The sequence below is a fragment of the Palaemon carinicauda genome, chromosome 31, assembly GCF_036898095.1.
Source record: "Palaemon carinicauda isolate YSFRI2023 chromosome 31, ASM3689809v2, whole genome shotgun sequence".
NCBI lineage: Eukaryota > Metazoa > Arthropoda > Malacostraca > Decapoda > Palaemonidae > Palaemon > Palaemon carinicauda.
The window spans coordinates 66,941,720-66,959,327 of NC_090755.1; the positions used below are offsets into that span (position 1 = coordinate 66,941,720).

Below are 17,608 nucleotides of genomic sequence, written 5' to 3' on the forward strand. Positions count from 1 at the left end.
GAATTTGAAAATGAGTGATGATAATGACAATTTTGATATAGATATGGATTAATATTTCTAAAGTTTGTTTTAAGGTAGGGGTCATTCCTAATAAACTATACAATGAATGTGAATAAAATATGATACTTTTACTTTCTTTATATATTTAAAAATTTGTTATAAATTGGTATTTCTCTCAACGTGAACTCGTTTCCAATAACTGGTGGACAATCCCTAGAGCTACACATTCTGCCACATTCCCGAACTTAGTTGCTTTACAGAACTACAAAGAAGGCTAACTCCATCTTGCAAACACAAAGGCTCTCACTCCCCACCATCTGGACAAGTTAAGCCTTTTGAAGTCTTTACTCTCTTCTTACTGAAAACTCCTGAATCATGTTCTTTTTAAACTTCAGTGAATGATCACATATATTTTGTATTCAACATACACACATCACTTCCATAAAGGAGAGTTGGTACAACAATCTCACAGTTTCCACCAAAAAGTCAAGTTTCTTACCAATCTCCTCCATACATTCTGCTGCCTTTCTTGATTCCCGTGTTCCGCAACTCACATCTTTTTTCATCTTGCCACCATCTGCTATATTTATACTAAGAAACTTATAACTAGAGGCTGGAATTGCTTTGATGCATTGGCTTGGGGCCAAAATTGGTGGATTTACCTGGATCGTGAACAGCATTGATCACACTAGACACTGTGCATGTTGCCATATTGCGATACTGCTCCATTGTTCACCTGCACTGCTTTGTTTATACTTACACATATTCATTTATTTCCCTTTCATTACCGTTTAAAGCAATATCATGTTATTATACTTTATTAGATGCTGACAAACACTCCTTGAAGCTAAGACAATGAATTGCAATACAGTTTCTGAAATAGTAATAATAAGGCTTATTTTGCTTTTACAATTAGGCAAGCTTCAACACTACACATTTCGACCATCATTAAACCACTCATGAGGAGTAAGTACATGTTTTATACACATTGCTAACATATTATCTGGCTTAACTTCTTTGTTGTTCCATCCATATTCTTAAGGTTTACCTTAGTATTACATTTGCATTGATTTGTGATGAGCATTTCAGCAACAATTTTGCAATATACAGGTATATAACAAAATATACTCACAATTCACAACCAACAAAAAAAATTCAAAGACAAAGAAAGCATGATGTGATATAATCTCTTCTAAAGAAGATACAGATGACAATTAACACATGAAAACAGTGTTTGCAAAGTAAGCAATGGATATGTAGGCTACACTTAAAATTTGGGACGTCTAAGTTTTCCGATGACATTAAACAAGCTAACTAGTAAGTTCTCACTACCATCCAGGTGGGTACATACGTGTGTGCATATTATATGTGCATTAAACAACCCCAATATGCTAGAGGTCATACAAAGAAACTTATGTTTTTAGTCTTGAGCAACATTTTGTTTTCATGTACAAGGTTTAGAGAAACAATGACAACATTTTACCAATCAACTCCAGACGGATTAGCTTGACATATTACTCGCTCGGGGAATACAAGAGACTGGTCCTGCAGAAAGGTCGTGTAAAAGTAAAAAATTGGGCGACCAAACGGTTCAGTAGAAAGGGATGTAAATGGTTCTGCGTAGCGAATTTCTATGTTTTCTGGATTGGTGAAAGGTGTAGAGTCACCCCAGACGAGCTTGCCGCCAGTTTTCTTGTGTAAGTCCAGGTAGTAAGCACGATGAGGAGCTATTAAGTTAAAACCAAGACGTTATTAAAGGTGGCATTATTATTATTATTATTATCTACATACAATAATACGATAGCGTGTGTTATTTATTTTGTCACGCTTTAAAGAAAACGGAAATAATCTTATGGTATACTCGTGTCTCACGCTTTAGAGAAAACGGAAATAATTTCATGGTATGCTCTTACAAATTCACATTAGACTTTGATTACTTAACCAAAGCACATTCTATATAGTTTTCCCAATTTTGTCTTTAGCACCTGACTTTTTTTAAATAGACAAAAACTTGAGTTCTATCCATTTCCATAACCTAGATTATAAAATTAATCTCGGGCTTTCTCGTTTAACGACTAATCCGTTCTTATTGTAAAAGATTTCTCATAATTCTGATCACCATTTGCTTCAAATCTTCCAAGACATTACTCAATTTCCCGTCCGCCTATCATATTCAATGATCATTAATAAAGCTCAAGGACAGACTTTCGATAAGGTTGGGATCTACCTTGCTTTACTCATGGACAACTTTATGTAGCCTTCTCAAGAGCAAGGTCTATGAACAGTGTAAGAGTGAAAATTTGTCCTCAGAATAATTCTACTCATGGCCAGAGAAGAGGAACTACCTTCACTAGAAATACTGTATATAAAGAAGTTTTGTAAATTGTTTCATGTATTCCTCATTTTTTAAAATAAACATATACAAGTCAAATCTTATCACATTTTATTCAAACATGTATAAGTTGGGGAACAAGATAATTAGTATTGAAAATATCATTTCGTGTAATTTACACAGGTTTCGCTAGTTATTATTATTATTATTATTATTATTATTATTGGCTAATCTACATCCATAATTGGAAAAGCAGAATAAAATAAAACCAAGGGCTCCAACAGGGAAAAATAGTCCAGTGAGGAAAGGAGATAAGGAAATAAATAAACTATATGAGAAGAAATGAACAATTAAAATAGAATATTTTAAAAACAAAAACAACATTAAAACAAATTTTCCATGTAAAAACCATAAAAAGAGATTTATGTCAGCCTGTTCAACATAAATATATCCCATTAAGAAAGAGTTGTTACAATTAGGCATCATTCAGTTAACTGTAAATCAATTCACCTGACACTCATAATCAAATGATTCAAACTTTGATTCTAAAAGAATCTATTATATACGGATTTTTGATGAGAGAATCTTAAATATTGTCTATTATTACTTGCCAAGCTATAACCCTAGTTGGAAAACCAAGATGCTATAACCCTAAGGGCTCCAACTGGGAAAATAAACCAATGAGAAAAGGAAATAAGGAAATAAATAAACTCCAGGAGAAGTAATTAACAATTAAAATATATTGGGAATAATAACATTAGAATACATTTTTCATAAAATATAAACTATAAAAACTTTAACAAAACAAGAGGAAGAGAGATAAGATAGAATAGAGTACCCGAGTGTACCCTCAAGCAAGAGAACTCTAATCCAAGACAGTGAAAAACCATGGTACAGAGGCTATGGCACTACTCAAGACTAGAGAACAATGGTTTGATTTTGGACTGTCCTTCTCCTAGAAGAGCTGCTTACCATAGCTAAAGAGTTACTTCTACCCTTACCAAGAGGAAATCAGACACTGAAGAATAAATATATATATATGAACATATTTGGTTGTGGTGCATCTTAGTTTAAGTTTTGATATTTTTTCTCTGGGTTTATGTGAATGTGGTATTTCAATTAATTTTGTATGTTAATTTTTTTTTTTTTTTTTTTTTTTTGTTGTCTGTATGATATCTTTGGTTTTAAGTATAGTAATCATATTGGTTGTGTTTAGTTTTAAGAATATTGAGTTAAGGTTATGGTTGGTTTTCATGTCCTTTTTGTCTAAGAGTCCAGTTTATGATAACGTAAGGGGAAAGTCTGTGCAGAGGAGACATTTGTCAGTTAGTGTGATCAAGGGTGTGGGGGTTGTTTTTGCAACATCCTGCCACAGTTGGTGCCCTGGCCAACCTACTACCTAACAAAACTCAGTAATAATAAAATTCGACATTTAAAGGGTTAAGCACAAATAATTCAGTGAGAGTAAAATCTATATTTTTCAAATTTACTTTCCAGCCGTTTTTACACAATTTAATACTATTCCGAAAGTAATATTCACAGACATTTTGAGAAAACTCAAGACTAAGTCTGAGATAAAAAATCGTTACTGATTTTAAAACTTCCAGGATATTTGATACTTGTGGTGAAAATATGGAAGGATCTGAAAAATCATCTTCGAAATTTTTAAATAAATGTATATATGTATAGTATTGGATGCTTAAATATTCGTCAGACAAAATCGAGAATAGTCAATATCTACTTAATTTAATGATTAAGTAATTATACCGTGCTAGGGGGTATATCTTAGCAATCCATGCTCTTCGCCCTCCCCAAGAGATATTAGTTCACTAAACGTTCAGCTGCACTCCACAAGGCACTTGAAGAGTAGGAAGACCCAAGCCTACATGGCTGAGGACTATGGAGCGTGAAATAGGAGATGATGAATGGAGAAGTATTGAATTAAAAGCTCAAGATAGAGACGATCAGCGAAATCTAACCGAGGCCCTTTGCGTCAATAGGGATAGGAAGAGATGATGATGATGATGATGATGAATCATTACAATATCTGATCCTTAAAAATCATTGCTTGCACTATATTCCTGCTGCCATCCCTAAGGCCAAGGGAATGGCGGTATATATTAGGACTGAGTATCCTGCTTCTCACAAGTTCTGCTATGAATGTGGATGTCATGAGATTCAGGTAATAAAAGTTTGTGGCAGGCATAACAACTTTTTGTGTTCGATCTACCGGAATCCAGACGTAGATGATTCTATCTTTGATTGTCTTCTTACCATTATGGCTAAGATACAAGAAGATGATAGAAAGGCCTCTTTTGTCTTTGTTCGTGATTTCAATGTTCACCATAGGGAGCGGTTAAGTTCCGTTTCTCCTACTGATCACCATGGCTTAAGAGCTTTAAACTTTGCCTCTGAATCAGGCTGTGAAAATTCATAAGTGAAGCTACTCACATGTCTGGCAACTATTTGGACCTCATATACACTGACTCCCCTGGCATTATAATAAGTAAGGTTGGTTATCCAGTCGGGATATCTGATCATGCCTTGATTTCATTAGTAGTGAAGACTGAGCAGTCTGTCCCTGAGGTATCATACTCATGTAAGATTAATAAGAAATCTCAATCAGACTGAAATAATTATATGGTAGTCTTGATCCTGATGTCCATTTGAATGAGAATCTAGTCAACATAATTGATAGGCGTATCCCTTCTCCTGCGCTAAGGTAACGAGTGAAGGACAAACCGTGGTGCAATAATGATTGTAGATGTGCTTATTTGGAGAAGCAGGAGGCCTATCATCTTTGGAAGGGTAACAGATCAGATTTGAAAAGGAATAACTATACCCAGCTTAGAGATTTTACTCAAAGAGTTTATGCTTCAACTAACAAGGAATACAATCAAACCATAAAAGAAACCTTTTCTGGTACAACCCAGGAAGATAGGTGGTGGACTACCCTTAAATCTGCACTCTTTGGTGTTGATGTAACAGTTCCTCCTTTACTTAAAACAGATGGCTCAGTCACACACTGTTCAAAGGAAAAGGCAACCCCTATGGCTGATAAGTTTGACAGTAAACAAAGCAGAGTAATGAAAAACTCGAACTTCTTTATTCCTGTTCTCCTGAGGCTAAAGTAACTAGTTTGGCTTTTCAATCTCGTGAAATTAAAACTCTGATGATGACTTTGATGCTTATGGAGGTGTAGACCCAAATGGTATTTTTACTTTGTTTTTCATAAAGACTGCAGATTTCTTATCTCCAAAGTTATCTGCTATTTTGTGCAAGTTAGCAGGAAGAGGAGCTTTTAGCACTTGTTTGAGAATTAATTATGTTACTCCACTATGTAAATGTGTTTGTGGCAGCTCAAGTCCAACTGATTACCTCACAATTTCCATATCTCCCATATCTAGTTTTTGAACGCCTTCTAGCAAAACGTCTTAATCTGTTAGCTGAAGGTAATTATCTGTTCCCTAGTTTGCATTTTGGTTTTCGTAAAGGCCTTGGAACATGTGATGCCCTTCTTACAATCTCCAATCCTGTACAGAAATCCCTTAAGTGTGGTCAGGAAGTTCGTATGATTGGCCTTGATTTTAGTGTTGCCTTTGAACGTGTTAATCATGAGGCCCTTGTTTTCAAACTCAAACAATTGGGGGAGGGTGGGTCGTTCCTTAGCATTATTATTGAATTTTTAAGTAATAGATCTCAAAGAGTTGTTGTTGATGGGCCCCCTAGTGAATACAGGAATGTGATATCTGGAATTCCACAGGGTAGTGTTCTTGGCCCAATACTTTTCATACTATATACACATGACCTGTGGTTTGGGCAAGAAAACAAGCTTGTTGCATATGCAGATGATGCTACTCTCTTTGCATCAATTCCATCTCCTGAATGTAGATCTGGGATAGCTGAATCCCTTAATAAACCTAGATAAACTTAGTGCATGGTGCAAATTATGGGGTATGAAGTTAAGTCTTAACAAAACTCAAAGTATGATTGTAAATAGGTCAAGGACAGTGGCTCCTCAACGTCCCGATCTCAGCAGTGATAATGTTTCGTTAACTTTGTATGACTCTTTAAAAATTTTAGGTGTGATTCTCGCCAACAAATTTACTTTGGAGAAACACATTAGGTCTGTGTCTTCTTCAATTGCACAAAAAAGGTGGCTTATTGAGAAAGTCTTTTAAGATTTTCGGTGATCAATCTATTCTGAAGAAGTGTTTCAATTCATCCATTCTACCTTTTTTTAGAGTATCATTCTCCTGTGTGGTCTTCAGCTACTGATTCTCATCTTAATTTGTTGGACAGGAAGTTACGGTCTATTAAATTTCTTATTCCTGATCTAGATATAAATTTTTGGCACCGTTGTTCAATTAGTTCATTATGCATGTTGCATAAGATTTTTCATAATTCTGACCCTCCATCACATTCAGATCTTCCCGGACAGTTCCATCCTGTTTGTCATACTAGCCATGCAGTTAATTCTCATAGTCAGGCTTTCTCCATCATAAGGATTAACACTACACAGTATTCTCTAAGTTTTATTCCAGCTGTGACCAAGTTGTGGAATGATCTTCCAAATCGGTTAGTAGAATCAGTAGAACTTCAAAAGTTCAAACTTGCAGTAAATGTTTTTATGTTGAACAGGCTGACATATGTCTTTTTATAATTTATATGTGACACATCTGTTTTGATGTTACTGTTTTCAAAATATTTTATTGTTCATTCTCTCTCATATCCTATATTTATTTTTTTTTCCTTTCCTCACTGAGCTATTTTTCCCCTGTTGGAGCCTTTGGGCTTAAAGCATCTTGCTTTTCCAACTAGATTTGTAGCTTTGCTAGTGATAATTACCAATTAACAATTTTATGCAAAATTTAATGTTTCATTATTCAACATTTAAGAATCTGTCAATTTTAACTAATCTCTAAAATCTAATGCACACAAAATGGCAGAGAATTTAAGAGTCAAAGGAATTAAAACTATTCAATAGATCTAATACTATGACCCTTTTGTACTTTCCTGGGTCAGTACTCAAAGGTTTCAACTCTACAAGCTAATAGTCCCATACACAATGCATATGGAACTTTATACTTACAATGTAAAGACTTCATGACTTCCAGAGATCTGATAATGACAAGGCGAAATCCAGGAATCCTCTTACATGCTTCCTTTGCTTTAAGGAACGTCATAATGTTTGGTAATTCGAAATAGTAGAGTTGGTCCTTCCTGAATCCCCAGGTCTTTCCCTCGAGTGAAGCTAACAATAACAACAACAACAACAATAATGATAATTATAATCATAATAATAGATATAAATATTAAGTCTGATAGCAATAATATTCATGCTACATTCTTTTGAGTAAGGCAATAATTTTTACTTTCTTTTTTGTTGTTGATTGATTGGTTTTGGGTTTTCTGGCAATCTGATATAAGATCATGGATGCAGATATCATTTATTATAAATGAATTATAAAAGAAAATTCATTTTAAAACCATGAAAGCAAACAGTTCAGTATAAAAGTCAAATAGTTTTCGGATGACTTGCTTCTGAAATAAATCTAAAAATGTCCCTAGTATCATACAACACATCCTGCCTAAAAATCTTGGTAAGAATAAACCTGTCATCCCCACCTTTAGCCTCAAATAGAAATCTATTTCTCAATAACTTACGGTTGGGCCATTCGGTCAATAAATGCCTCACTGTCAGGGTACCAGACACTCATCACAATATGGCTGGTGTTGACCAGTTATCAAAAACTCATGTCAAATGTGACCAATGCGAAGCCGACAAAGCGTATTCTCCTACTTTCAAGGCATCACATTATACCTCCAAGAACATATAAAACTCACTATTTCCCCCATCTTATTGCTGCCGCCAAATATTAGAAAAGAGGCTCTTTATGCTTTGTAAAAAATCATTACAGAAGAGGGTATATCTTCTTAGAAGCAATACAGCTGTGGCTTCCTTTGCCACTCTATCTGTGCAGGAACACAGCAAGATTGAAATCTGATACCTCTCAGCTAAATAATGACTACATGGTTACTAGAATTGAAAACTTTCAAAGCTTGTAGGACAGTTCTGGCATTACTAAAATTGTAAAATTGTCCTCCTCTTTTAATATCATTTATTTCAATAGTGGTTAATATGACATATAGTTTCGCAGTAAATATTAAAGATTCTGGGGGAAGTGCACCACTACAATTAAAGGCACTGCTCTATACTCCAAATCCAACACCAGCATCAGATTTGGAACCATCAGCAAAGATAAAACTTTAAATATTCCATATAAACAGAAGAGGCTTTTAAGTCAGTCATGTTCTTTTTGATGCCTTTAAAATATGTACAGAAAGACATCTCTGGTCATTTTCATTGTGGGGTTGTTGATATCCTAACCGGAAGAACCTTTCTCACTATATCAAAACTGTTTATTCATTGTTTTATCCTAAACCCATAAGCTTGAGGTGCAACTCGTAATACCTACAATTAATTATAGTGATTATAGTCTAAAAGGCTAATGAAGAAGTCTTTGCAACCTATACCAATACCGAACAATAGAAGACTTTCGGTGAAGGTCTAAAGGTAATTATCTGGCGTTAACTAGGAGTCTTAGAATGGGTGAAGTTCTCAAAGCTCCAGTAGCCAATCTGATGCTAGTATGGTGTATAGAATCTAAGATCCTTAATTAGCCTCGAATGGCTGATGAGTATATTTCACAACCATAACTAATTTGAAAAAAATAAGGCTTTGTATAATTCCAAAATAGTTTTTCTCCCTGTCTCCCATGCAGTGTGAAGCAAAACTTATAAAAAATTTATAGCCTCAAGATATTCTACTTTTAAAGATTTCAGGTGAGTAACCCATATCAACCAGCAGTCAAATATGAACCCTAAAAATCTGTTTATGTACATATCCTAATCTGAATGCACAGTACTCCCCATATACGACAGAAAAGGACAACAACAGATTTGTTTGTCGAACACTTAAATCCATTCATCCACTCAATGAATAATTTTGTCAATTGAGAGCTGCAGCTTTCTAGCTCCAGCAAATAATATGGAATTATCATCTTCAAAACGTGTTAAGAGGATATCTTAGCAAATGGCAGAGGATATCCCATTTAAGGCTAATGCGAATAGGATTAATCTCTATTTGTTGAAATAAAAACAACAATGGCAGAAATAGGAGTAGCAGTAGACAGATACAACATTATTGATAGTTTAGTGGAAACTTTGATTATACTCTATCTATAGACACATAGTTAAAGCCAACTCACGACTTGGTAAGTTTCACTGAAAACATTATTAACCAAGCCATGATCACCACTGATCAGATGTATATGTCCAGTCTCTAGGATACTGTGTGATGATCTGACTTTTGGTTATTATCATTATTATTACTAGCTAAGCTACAACCCTAGTTAGTAAGGCAGGTTAAGCCCAAGGGACACAGCAGGGAAAATAGACCAGTGAGGAAAGGAAATAAAGAAACAGATAGAATGGTGTGCCTGAGCGAATCCTTAAGATACCCTAAAAAATAACGACCTCTAGAAGAATACCACTTCAGTAATCAAACTTTCATATAACACCACATTAAAATCTCCAAGCATGACACGTCGTCGAAACAACTTAAAAAATAAAGAAAATCTATAAACAATTAAAAATCAAATTACAAAATACATAGAAAAGTAAGAAGAGCTATGGCTAAGATGTATGGTACCTTGAATATCACAATAGCACTGCAATTTCAGAATACTTAATGAAGCAAGGATTCCAACCGCACTTTAAAAGGTACCATTACATTCACTTTGAAATTGTACGAGCATAGACCGAGATTAATCATACCTACAAGAAGAATGAAAGACTCCTCCGCTAGAATGAAAAAACTGACATCCTAATAGAATACGAAATGCCTCACTCTCTACGGAAAGAAAAGCACTTCTTAGATCTAGGGACTCAAGGTCTAAAGGCATCAACGGAGGTCATCCTGGCGATAAGAGCCTAGCAGATGAAGATGGTGATAAGGAAGAGGAGATGAAATAATATCCTGGGGGGAGTTGGTGACATCCAGGCAAGAGTACAAAATTTCAATCATAGTAGATCAAAAGATAGAACTTTTTCCTACATTAATACCACCAATCTCTAAATATAAGGGAAAGGAGTACCAGAGAATTAATTTGTTAAATTTTAAGATTAACAAAGCCATGGCCCTGGATTCATCACCTGTTATTAGAAATTATTTAGAACTATTGGAAACATAAGTCATACAATGATAGGCAACATAGTAGCTCTAACTGAAATGTGACCATCACAATAATAAAGTAATCCTTCCCCATGTCATAATTCACCTATCGTGCCATCAGTACATAGCAAATTTATAAATATATGGTATTGTAAGTAAATCTATATTCTGGACTCTTTTTCTATACAGCAGTTTTTGGGGCAGATAAGTTTTATTCTTTTTTTTGGGGGGGGGGAGGGGGGCAGATAGGTTCTATCATTTTATCAGATTTTAATTCCCTTTCCGTTGAAAATAACAATCTTTAGGCCTAAAAATTAATATATTAAATTATGTACCTAAATAAAAATACTGAAATTTCGCTCGGTAGCAAGACTGCAATGCTTAGTGTGCTGTAAGTGACATAAAGAAAAACACACCTCTATAGAAAAAAATATTGGAAAGCCTGAGGAGGATAGCCTTACTGTACTTTCCCAGTCACTTTTGTCAAAGCATGCTATTGGCCAGTGAAGGGGACACCACAAATCCGAGCACGCTCATCTACATCCTTAGTACTGACTTCCTGCTGGATCAGGATCACTCTCATGCACAATGCAGCATTCAGTATCTAACGCTGTTCTGTTTTCTTCTACGCATAAGTACACAATATTACTCTGCATTGTTAACGGTGTTCTGTGGTGCTATATTATATTTTGGCAAAATCTATGAATTGCTTTTAAGCCGTATGATGCCAGCCAAACGTTTTGAACCTCCTAAGACTTCTGGCAGTGACCCAAGCATCGAAGAAAGAGGTTTACTATAGAAGAGAAGATAAAACTCCTTGACATGTTTAAGAAAGGGAGAAATTAACCAGACGTAGGCCACCATTACGGCATCAATAAATTTACTGCTCGCTACATCTTGTAGGAAGAAACAAATACAAGGATGACACCAAAGGTCATTTTCAACAAGAGAGCAAAAAGGATGGTAACTTCCCACAATGAGGCCATCGTAAGCGTGGGGTCAGCATTAGTTGTTTGGATAAGTGATTGGATGGAGAACATTGCACTGGATATCAACACTATATACGAGAAAGCCAGGCAACTTTACTGCAAGTTTACGGACGGTGGTGTCATGAGATTCAGGTAACAAAAGTTTGTGGCAAGCATAACAACTTTTATTTGTGTTCGATCTATCAGAATCCAGACATGGATGATTCTTTCTTCGATTGTCTTCTTACCATTATGGCTAAGATACAAGAAGATGATAGAAAGGCTTCTTTTGTGTTTGTTGGTGATTTTAATGCTCACCATAGGGAGTGGTTAAGTTCTATCTCTCCTACCGATCGCCATGGCTTAAGAGCTTTAGACTTTGCCTCTGAATCAGGCTGTGAGCAAATCATAAATGAAGCTACTCACAGGTCTGGTAATTGCTTGGACCTCGTATACACTGACTCCCCTGGCGTTATAACTAGTAAGGTTGGTTCTCCAGTCGGGACATCTGATCATGCCTTGATTTCATTAGTAGTAAAGACTGAGCAGCCTGTCCCTGATATATCATATTCTTGTAAAATTTATATGAAATCCCAAGCAGACTGGAATGGGATTTTGTATGATCTTTTGTGCTTGAATCGGTCACAATTATATAGAAGTGTAGATCCTGCTGTCCCTTTGAATGAGAATCTAGTCAACATAATTGATAGGCGTATCCCTTCTTGTGTGCTAAGGTATCAAGTGACGGGCAAACCATGGTTCAATGATGATTGTAGACGTGCTTATTTGGAGAAGCAGGAGGCCTATCATCTTTGGAAAGGTAACAGATCAGATTTGAACTGGAACAACTATACTCAGCTTCGAGCTTTTGCTCAGAGTGTTTATGCCCCAACTGAAAAGAAGTACAATTTAACCATAACAGAAACCCTTTCTGGTACAACTGAGGAACATAAATGGTGGTCTACCCTTTAATCTGCACTCTTTGCTGTAGATGCAACAGTTCCTCCTTTACTTAAACCAGATGGCTCAGTCACTCACTGTCCAAAGGAAAAGGCAACCCTTTTGGCTGATGTCTTTGACAGTAAACAGAGTAATGAAAAACTTGAACTTCCTCATTCCTGTTTTCCTGGGGCTAAACTAACTAGTTTAGCTTTTCGATCTCGTGAGATTAAAGCTCTGTTGATGGACCTTGGTGCTTATGGAGGTGTAGACCCAAATGGTATTTTTCCTTTGTTTTTTATAAAGACAGCAGATTTCTTAGCTCCAAAGTTATCTGTTATTTTGCACAAGTTAGCAAGAAGAGGAGCTTTTAGCACTTGTTGGAGAATTGGTAATGTTACTCCTCTATGTAAATGTGTTAATGGTAGCTCAAGTCCCACTGATTACAGCCCAATTTCCATAACTCCCATATTATCTAAAGTTTTTGAACATCTTCTGGCAAAACGTCTTAATAGGTGTGCTGAAGGTAACCATCTATTCCCTAGTTTGCAATTTGGTTTTCGTAAATGCCTTGGAACATGTGATTCATTTCTTACAATCTCCAATGCTGTACAGAAATCCCTTGATTGTGGTCAGGAAGTTCGTATGATTGGCCTTGATTTTAGTGCTGCCTTTGAACGTGTTAATCATAAGGCCCTTGTTTTCAAACTCAAACAGTTGGGAGTGGGTGGGCGGTTTCTTAGCATTATTATTGATTTTTTAAGTAATAGATCTCAAAGAGTTGTTGTTGATAGGCACCATAGTGATTATAGGAATGTGATGGCCGGTGTTCCACAGGGTAGTGTTCTTGGCCCATTACTTTTCATACTATATACACATGACATGTGGTTTGGCCTAGAAAACAAGCTTGTTGCATATGCAGATGATGCTACTCTCTTTGCATCAATTCCATCCCTTTAATGTAGATCTGGGGTTGGTGAATTCCTTAATAGAGATTTAGCTAAGATTAGTGCATGATGCAAATTATGGGGTATGAAGTTGAATCCTAACAAAACTCAAAGTATGATTGTAAGTAGGTCAAGGACGGTGGCTCCTCAACATCCGGATCTCAGTATTGATAATGTTTCTTTAAATTTGTATGACTCTTTTAAAATTTTAGGTGTGATTCTCGACAGCAAATTTACTTTTGAGAAACACATGAGGTCTGTGTCTTCTTCAATTGCACAAAAAATTGGCTTATTGAGAAAGTCTTACAAGATTTTCGGTGATCAATCTATTCAGAAGAAGTGTTTTAATTCTTTCATTCTACCTTGTTTTGAGTATTGTTCTCCAGTCTGGTTTTCAGCCACTGATTTTCTATCTTAATTTTTTGGACAGAAACTTACGGTCTATTAAATTTCTTATTCCTGATCTAGATATTAAATTAATCTTTGGCACCGTTGTTCAATTAGTTCATTATGCATGTTGCATAAGATTTTTCATAACTATGACCATCCTTTACATTCAGATCTCCCGGGACAATTCTATCCTGTTCGTAATACTAGGCAGGCAGTTAATTCTAATAGCCAGGCCTTCTCCATCATGAGGCTCAATACTCTAAAAGTTTTATTCCAGTTGTTACCAAGTTGTGGAATGATCTTCCAAATCGGGTAGTTGAATCAATAGAACTTCAAAAATTCAAAGTTGGAGCAAATGTTTTATGATGACCAGGGTGACATGAGTCTTTTTATAGTTTATATATGACATATCTGGTTTTGACGTTGTTAATAGTTTATATAGGACATATCTGTTTTGACGCTGTTACTGTTTTTAGAATGATTTATTGTTAATTTACTCTCATCATTTATTTATTTCCTGGGCTATTTTTCCCTACTGGAGCCCTTGGGCTTATAGCACCTTGCTTTTCCAACTAGGGTTGTAGCTTGACTAGTAATAATAATAATGATAATAATAATAATAATAATAATAATAATAGTCAGAACCATCTAAGGCATCTTCCACCAATTCACGTTAAAAGTGCAAGTGGGACTGCCCTGATACTATTACCTTGTTTTTTTTTCTTTCTTTTTTTCATCACTTTTCCAAACTTTAGAACACTCTTCTTATACTTTTCATATCTCCTCCTCCTCTATTATCGTGATATATATATACATATGTGTATATATATATATATATATATATATATATATATATATATATATATTATATATATATATATATATATATTATATATTATATATATATATATATATATATATATATATATATATATATAAGTGATTTAATTTAAACCTGTTCCGTCTTATTTTAGCATACTATTTGATCTGGTCTAAGTCCTCTATGATCATATGACATCTTATTCCTTTAACATCATCTCCCACCTCATAAGTTTAGCCTAAATATGATCTAAAACCTCTGTTGTTATGTTCAATCTCATCTATCTAATCTAGCCCTAGTCTAAGAGCTATTACTGATGGATTAAACATACTGAGACCATTACCGTGACGGAAGATGTATGTTGCGTTTCTATCGCTGATGTCATCTATAGTAGTCTCCAGAGGTCCAAGACTGGCAAACTTACACAGGAAGCCATTGCCGTTGAATTCTGATGATACCGCCATGCATCTTGGATTTTTAAGGCAGTGGATGCGACACATACCTGAAATTGTTCTGCATTTTAGATTAGTTTGGCAATGTATTTATAAACTAGAAACAACTAATATTTTTCTATACATTTAGCACTTTCCAATATGACAGAATGTCTAAGGAAGCAAAAATGTCTTGACTGTTAGAAGCTGATTTGGTAGTAGTTCAATGGTGGTTTTTAGTTATGTAATGGAGGTACGGGAGCCATTTGGAGAAGAGGAGAGCAAGGTCTATGAATAATGTATCCTATAGACCTTCCAGATGATGCAAGGGTGAATACATGAAGCAAGAGATTAGAATGAGAGTTGGTGACATTAGTTCTGCCATTTGTAGGTGACACTGCAGGGATGAGTGAAGGTTGAGAGGTGAATAAGGCATCAAATAGAAGAGTAAAAGCAAATAGGGTGAAATTAAAAAAAGAAACTATGGAAGCAAAAGTTCGAGATACATAAAGCAAATCTTGAGGGTGCCCTTGAATTGAGGGAACAGGGGTTGTTAAATAAGAATGACAGAAAAAGGGAGGGAGCTGCTTAGAAAGATTGCATGTGAATCGTATGTGGAAGAAGGGGACCTAAAGGTAAGACCAAACAAATAAAACTGGTATGAAAGGAGGACATTAGAAAGAGGTTCAATCTTTACTAATATTTGAAGCACAAGTCTTATCAAAGATGAAAATTCTGTACTCTGTATGATAATCTTTGCTGCATAAGATTGGGAATTACCTTGCATTAATTCTGGTTAGGTTACACTTCACTGATTACGCACTTACATTCCTGATTAGTAGTCATCGTCGAGGTCACGCTGGTGTCATTTATTATCTTCCCAACAGCCATAAAGAAGTTGCCATATATATTACTCTCTATGTACAGGACGGAAGGTTGGCCTGAAGTGCAGGAAAAGGTTGAGGTTGAGGTTGGCTGGGGATACACAGGGAACTGTGCAGCTAGGAGAGTGCTTAAAGATACCACAATGAGAAAGCGAAGTAGCCACATTAGGATCATTTTGGGGTTCTGCAAACATAAAAAGAACATGGTGTATATATAAATAGATAGATATACAGATAGATAGGCTACCTGTGTGCAGGATAAAGATTGCATTAAGGCAAGATCTAGATATAGTTTCATGACCCTTTAGAGCTAGTCTTCAGCTGGGCAAGTGGTTTACTCCTATTGTTACAGGGGAATATCATCTTGTAATCACCTGTTATGATGGACTTCCTGAAGGTACTTTGTTACCTCCGCCAACAAAGTTGGAACGAAGTTATGTTTTACCCCTTGTTTGTGTGTGTTTATGAACATCTTCCTGTCCATAATTGTAATAGTAGAGTAATAAAACTTACAGGGATTAACTGTTATGTAAAAAGCTGGAAATGATTAAATATTGAAAGTTCAAAGTCACGGTCAAGCAAAATGTCCAATTTACGTAATCAGCCATAACTGTGGACATTGATGTCCAAAATCTCAATGATGAGGATGATGATGAAATACATATTAGAATCAGCTACGTCCATTCTTCTATTATCTATACTGAAATTCATTGTCGCATCTTAACAATCTTCCTTGTTGCTATTTATCCTTACTAATCATAATTTCTCCTCCTCCAAACAATTTAAATGTCTTATACTAGCATCTGCAGGTTCTCTTTACTATCAATAACCAGTACTGTGTTGTTTTTAGAAATGAATATTTCCACAATAGTCTAACGCTACATTTTCTTTATTAACAATATTGCAAGCATAATTACAAATTCTTTCTCTGACTTCTCACATCATTTCATCTATACAGAATGTAGTAATCCAAAGAGGCATTACACACTCCTATCAAACCTGTTATTCTAACAACAGTACATGTCCTCACACACGTTTCCCTTTCATCACAAAAACTTTGCATTGTTCCCAGCAAGTTTTCTTCAATGCAATACTTTCTTAACACCATCCATATAGCTTCTCTGTTGTATCTGTTATAAACTTTTTCCTAATCTATGTATTCCACATGTAGCTCGTTTCCTCTGCATTCAAACTTCTCTGTACAATGGTACTTTTCCTTATAAGACTTTCTGTAACATGCTTTACTTTCTCAATCAGTTATCCCATTATGCATATTCCCTGGCTGACTATGCAACACCATGACCTATAACTACCACATTTGCCTCTAACACTATTACTATTGAACAGCAAACGTCTCTTTCCTCTAACATACTCCTCCAGAACCTTTCCCTCACCCAGATATAACTTATAAACCCTGGTCGACCATCAATTCACATTATGACAACCATACTACATCTCACTTGTAATTCAATCCACTCCAAGTGTCAGTCCTTTGTTTAATCTCTTAATTGGCTCCCTCATGTTCTCAATAATCAACACCACAAATATTCCTTGAGTACTGTCTCTCTTCCAAATACTAACTCCATCGACGTCTATATCAGCACTTTTATATTCAAAGATCCATTTGATTACAAGAACAGTCCATGTTAGAGTATATGTAA

General features: G+C 35.5%; 1 protein-coding gene across 1 annotated transcript; it reads right to left on the bottom strand.

Annotated features, from left to right (window-relative positions):
• Positions 1–217: 217 nt before the first annotated feature.
• Positions 218–16,119, bottom strand: LOC137625004 (uncharacterized). Its single transcript, XM_068355941.1, has 4 exons — positions 15,891–16,119; positions 14,976–15,134; positions 7,425–7,586; positions 218–1,727 (listed from the first exon to the last, which is right to left on the bottom strand). Exons 1-4 carry the CDS (start codon positions 16,111–16,113, stop codon positions 1,480–1,482), a joined length of 792 nt encoding a protein of 263 aa, XP_068212042.1. The 5' UTR covers positions 16,114–16,119; the 3' UTR covers positions 218–1,479.
• Between the last annotated feature and the right edge of the window lie 1,489 nt (positions 16,120–17,608).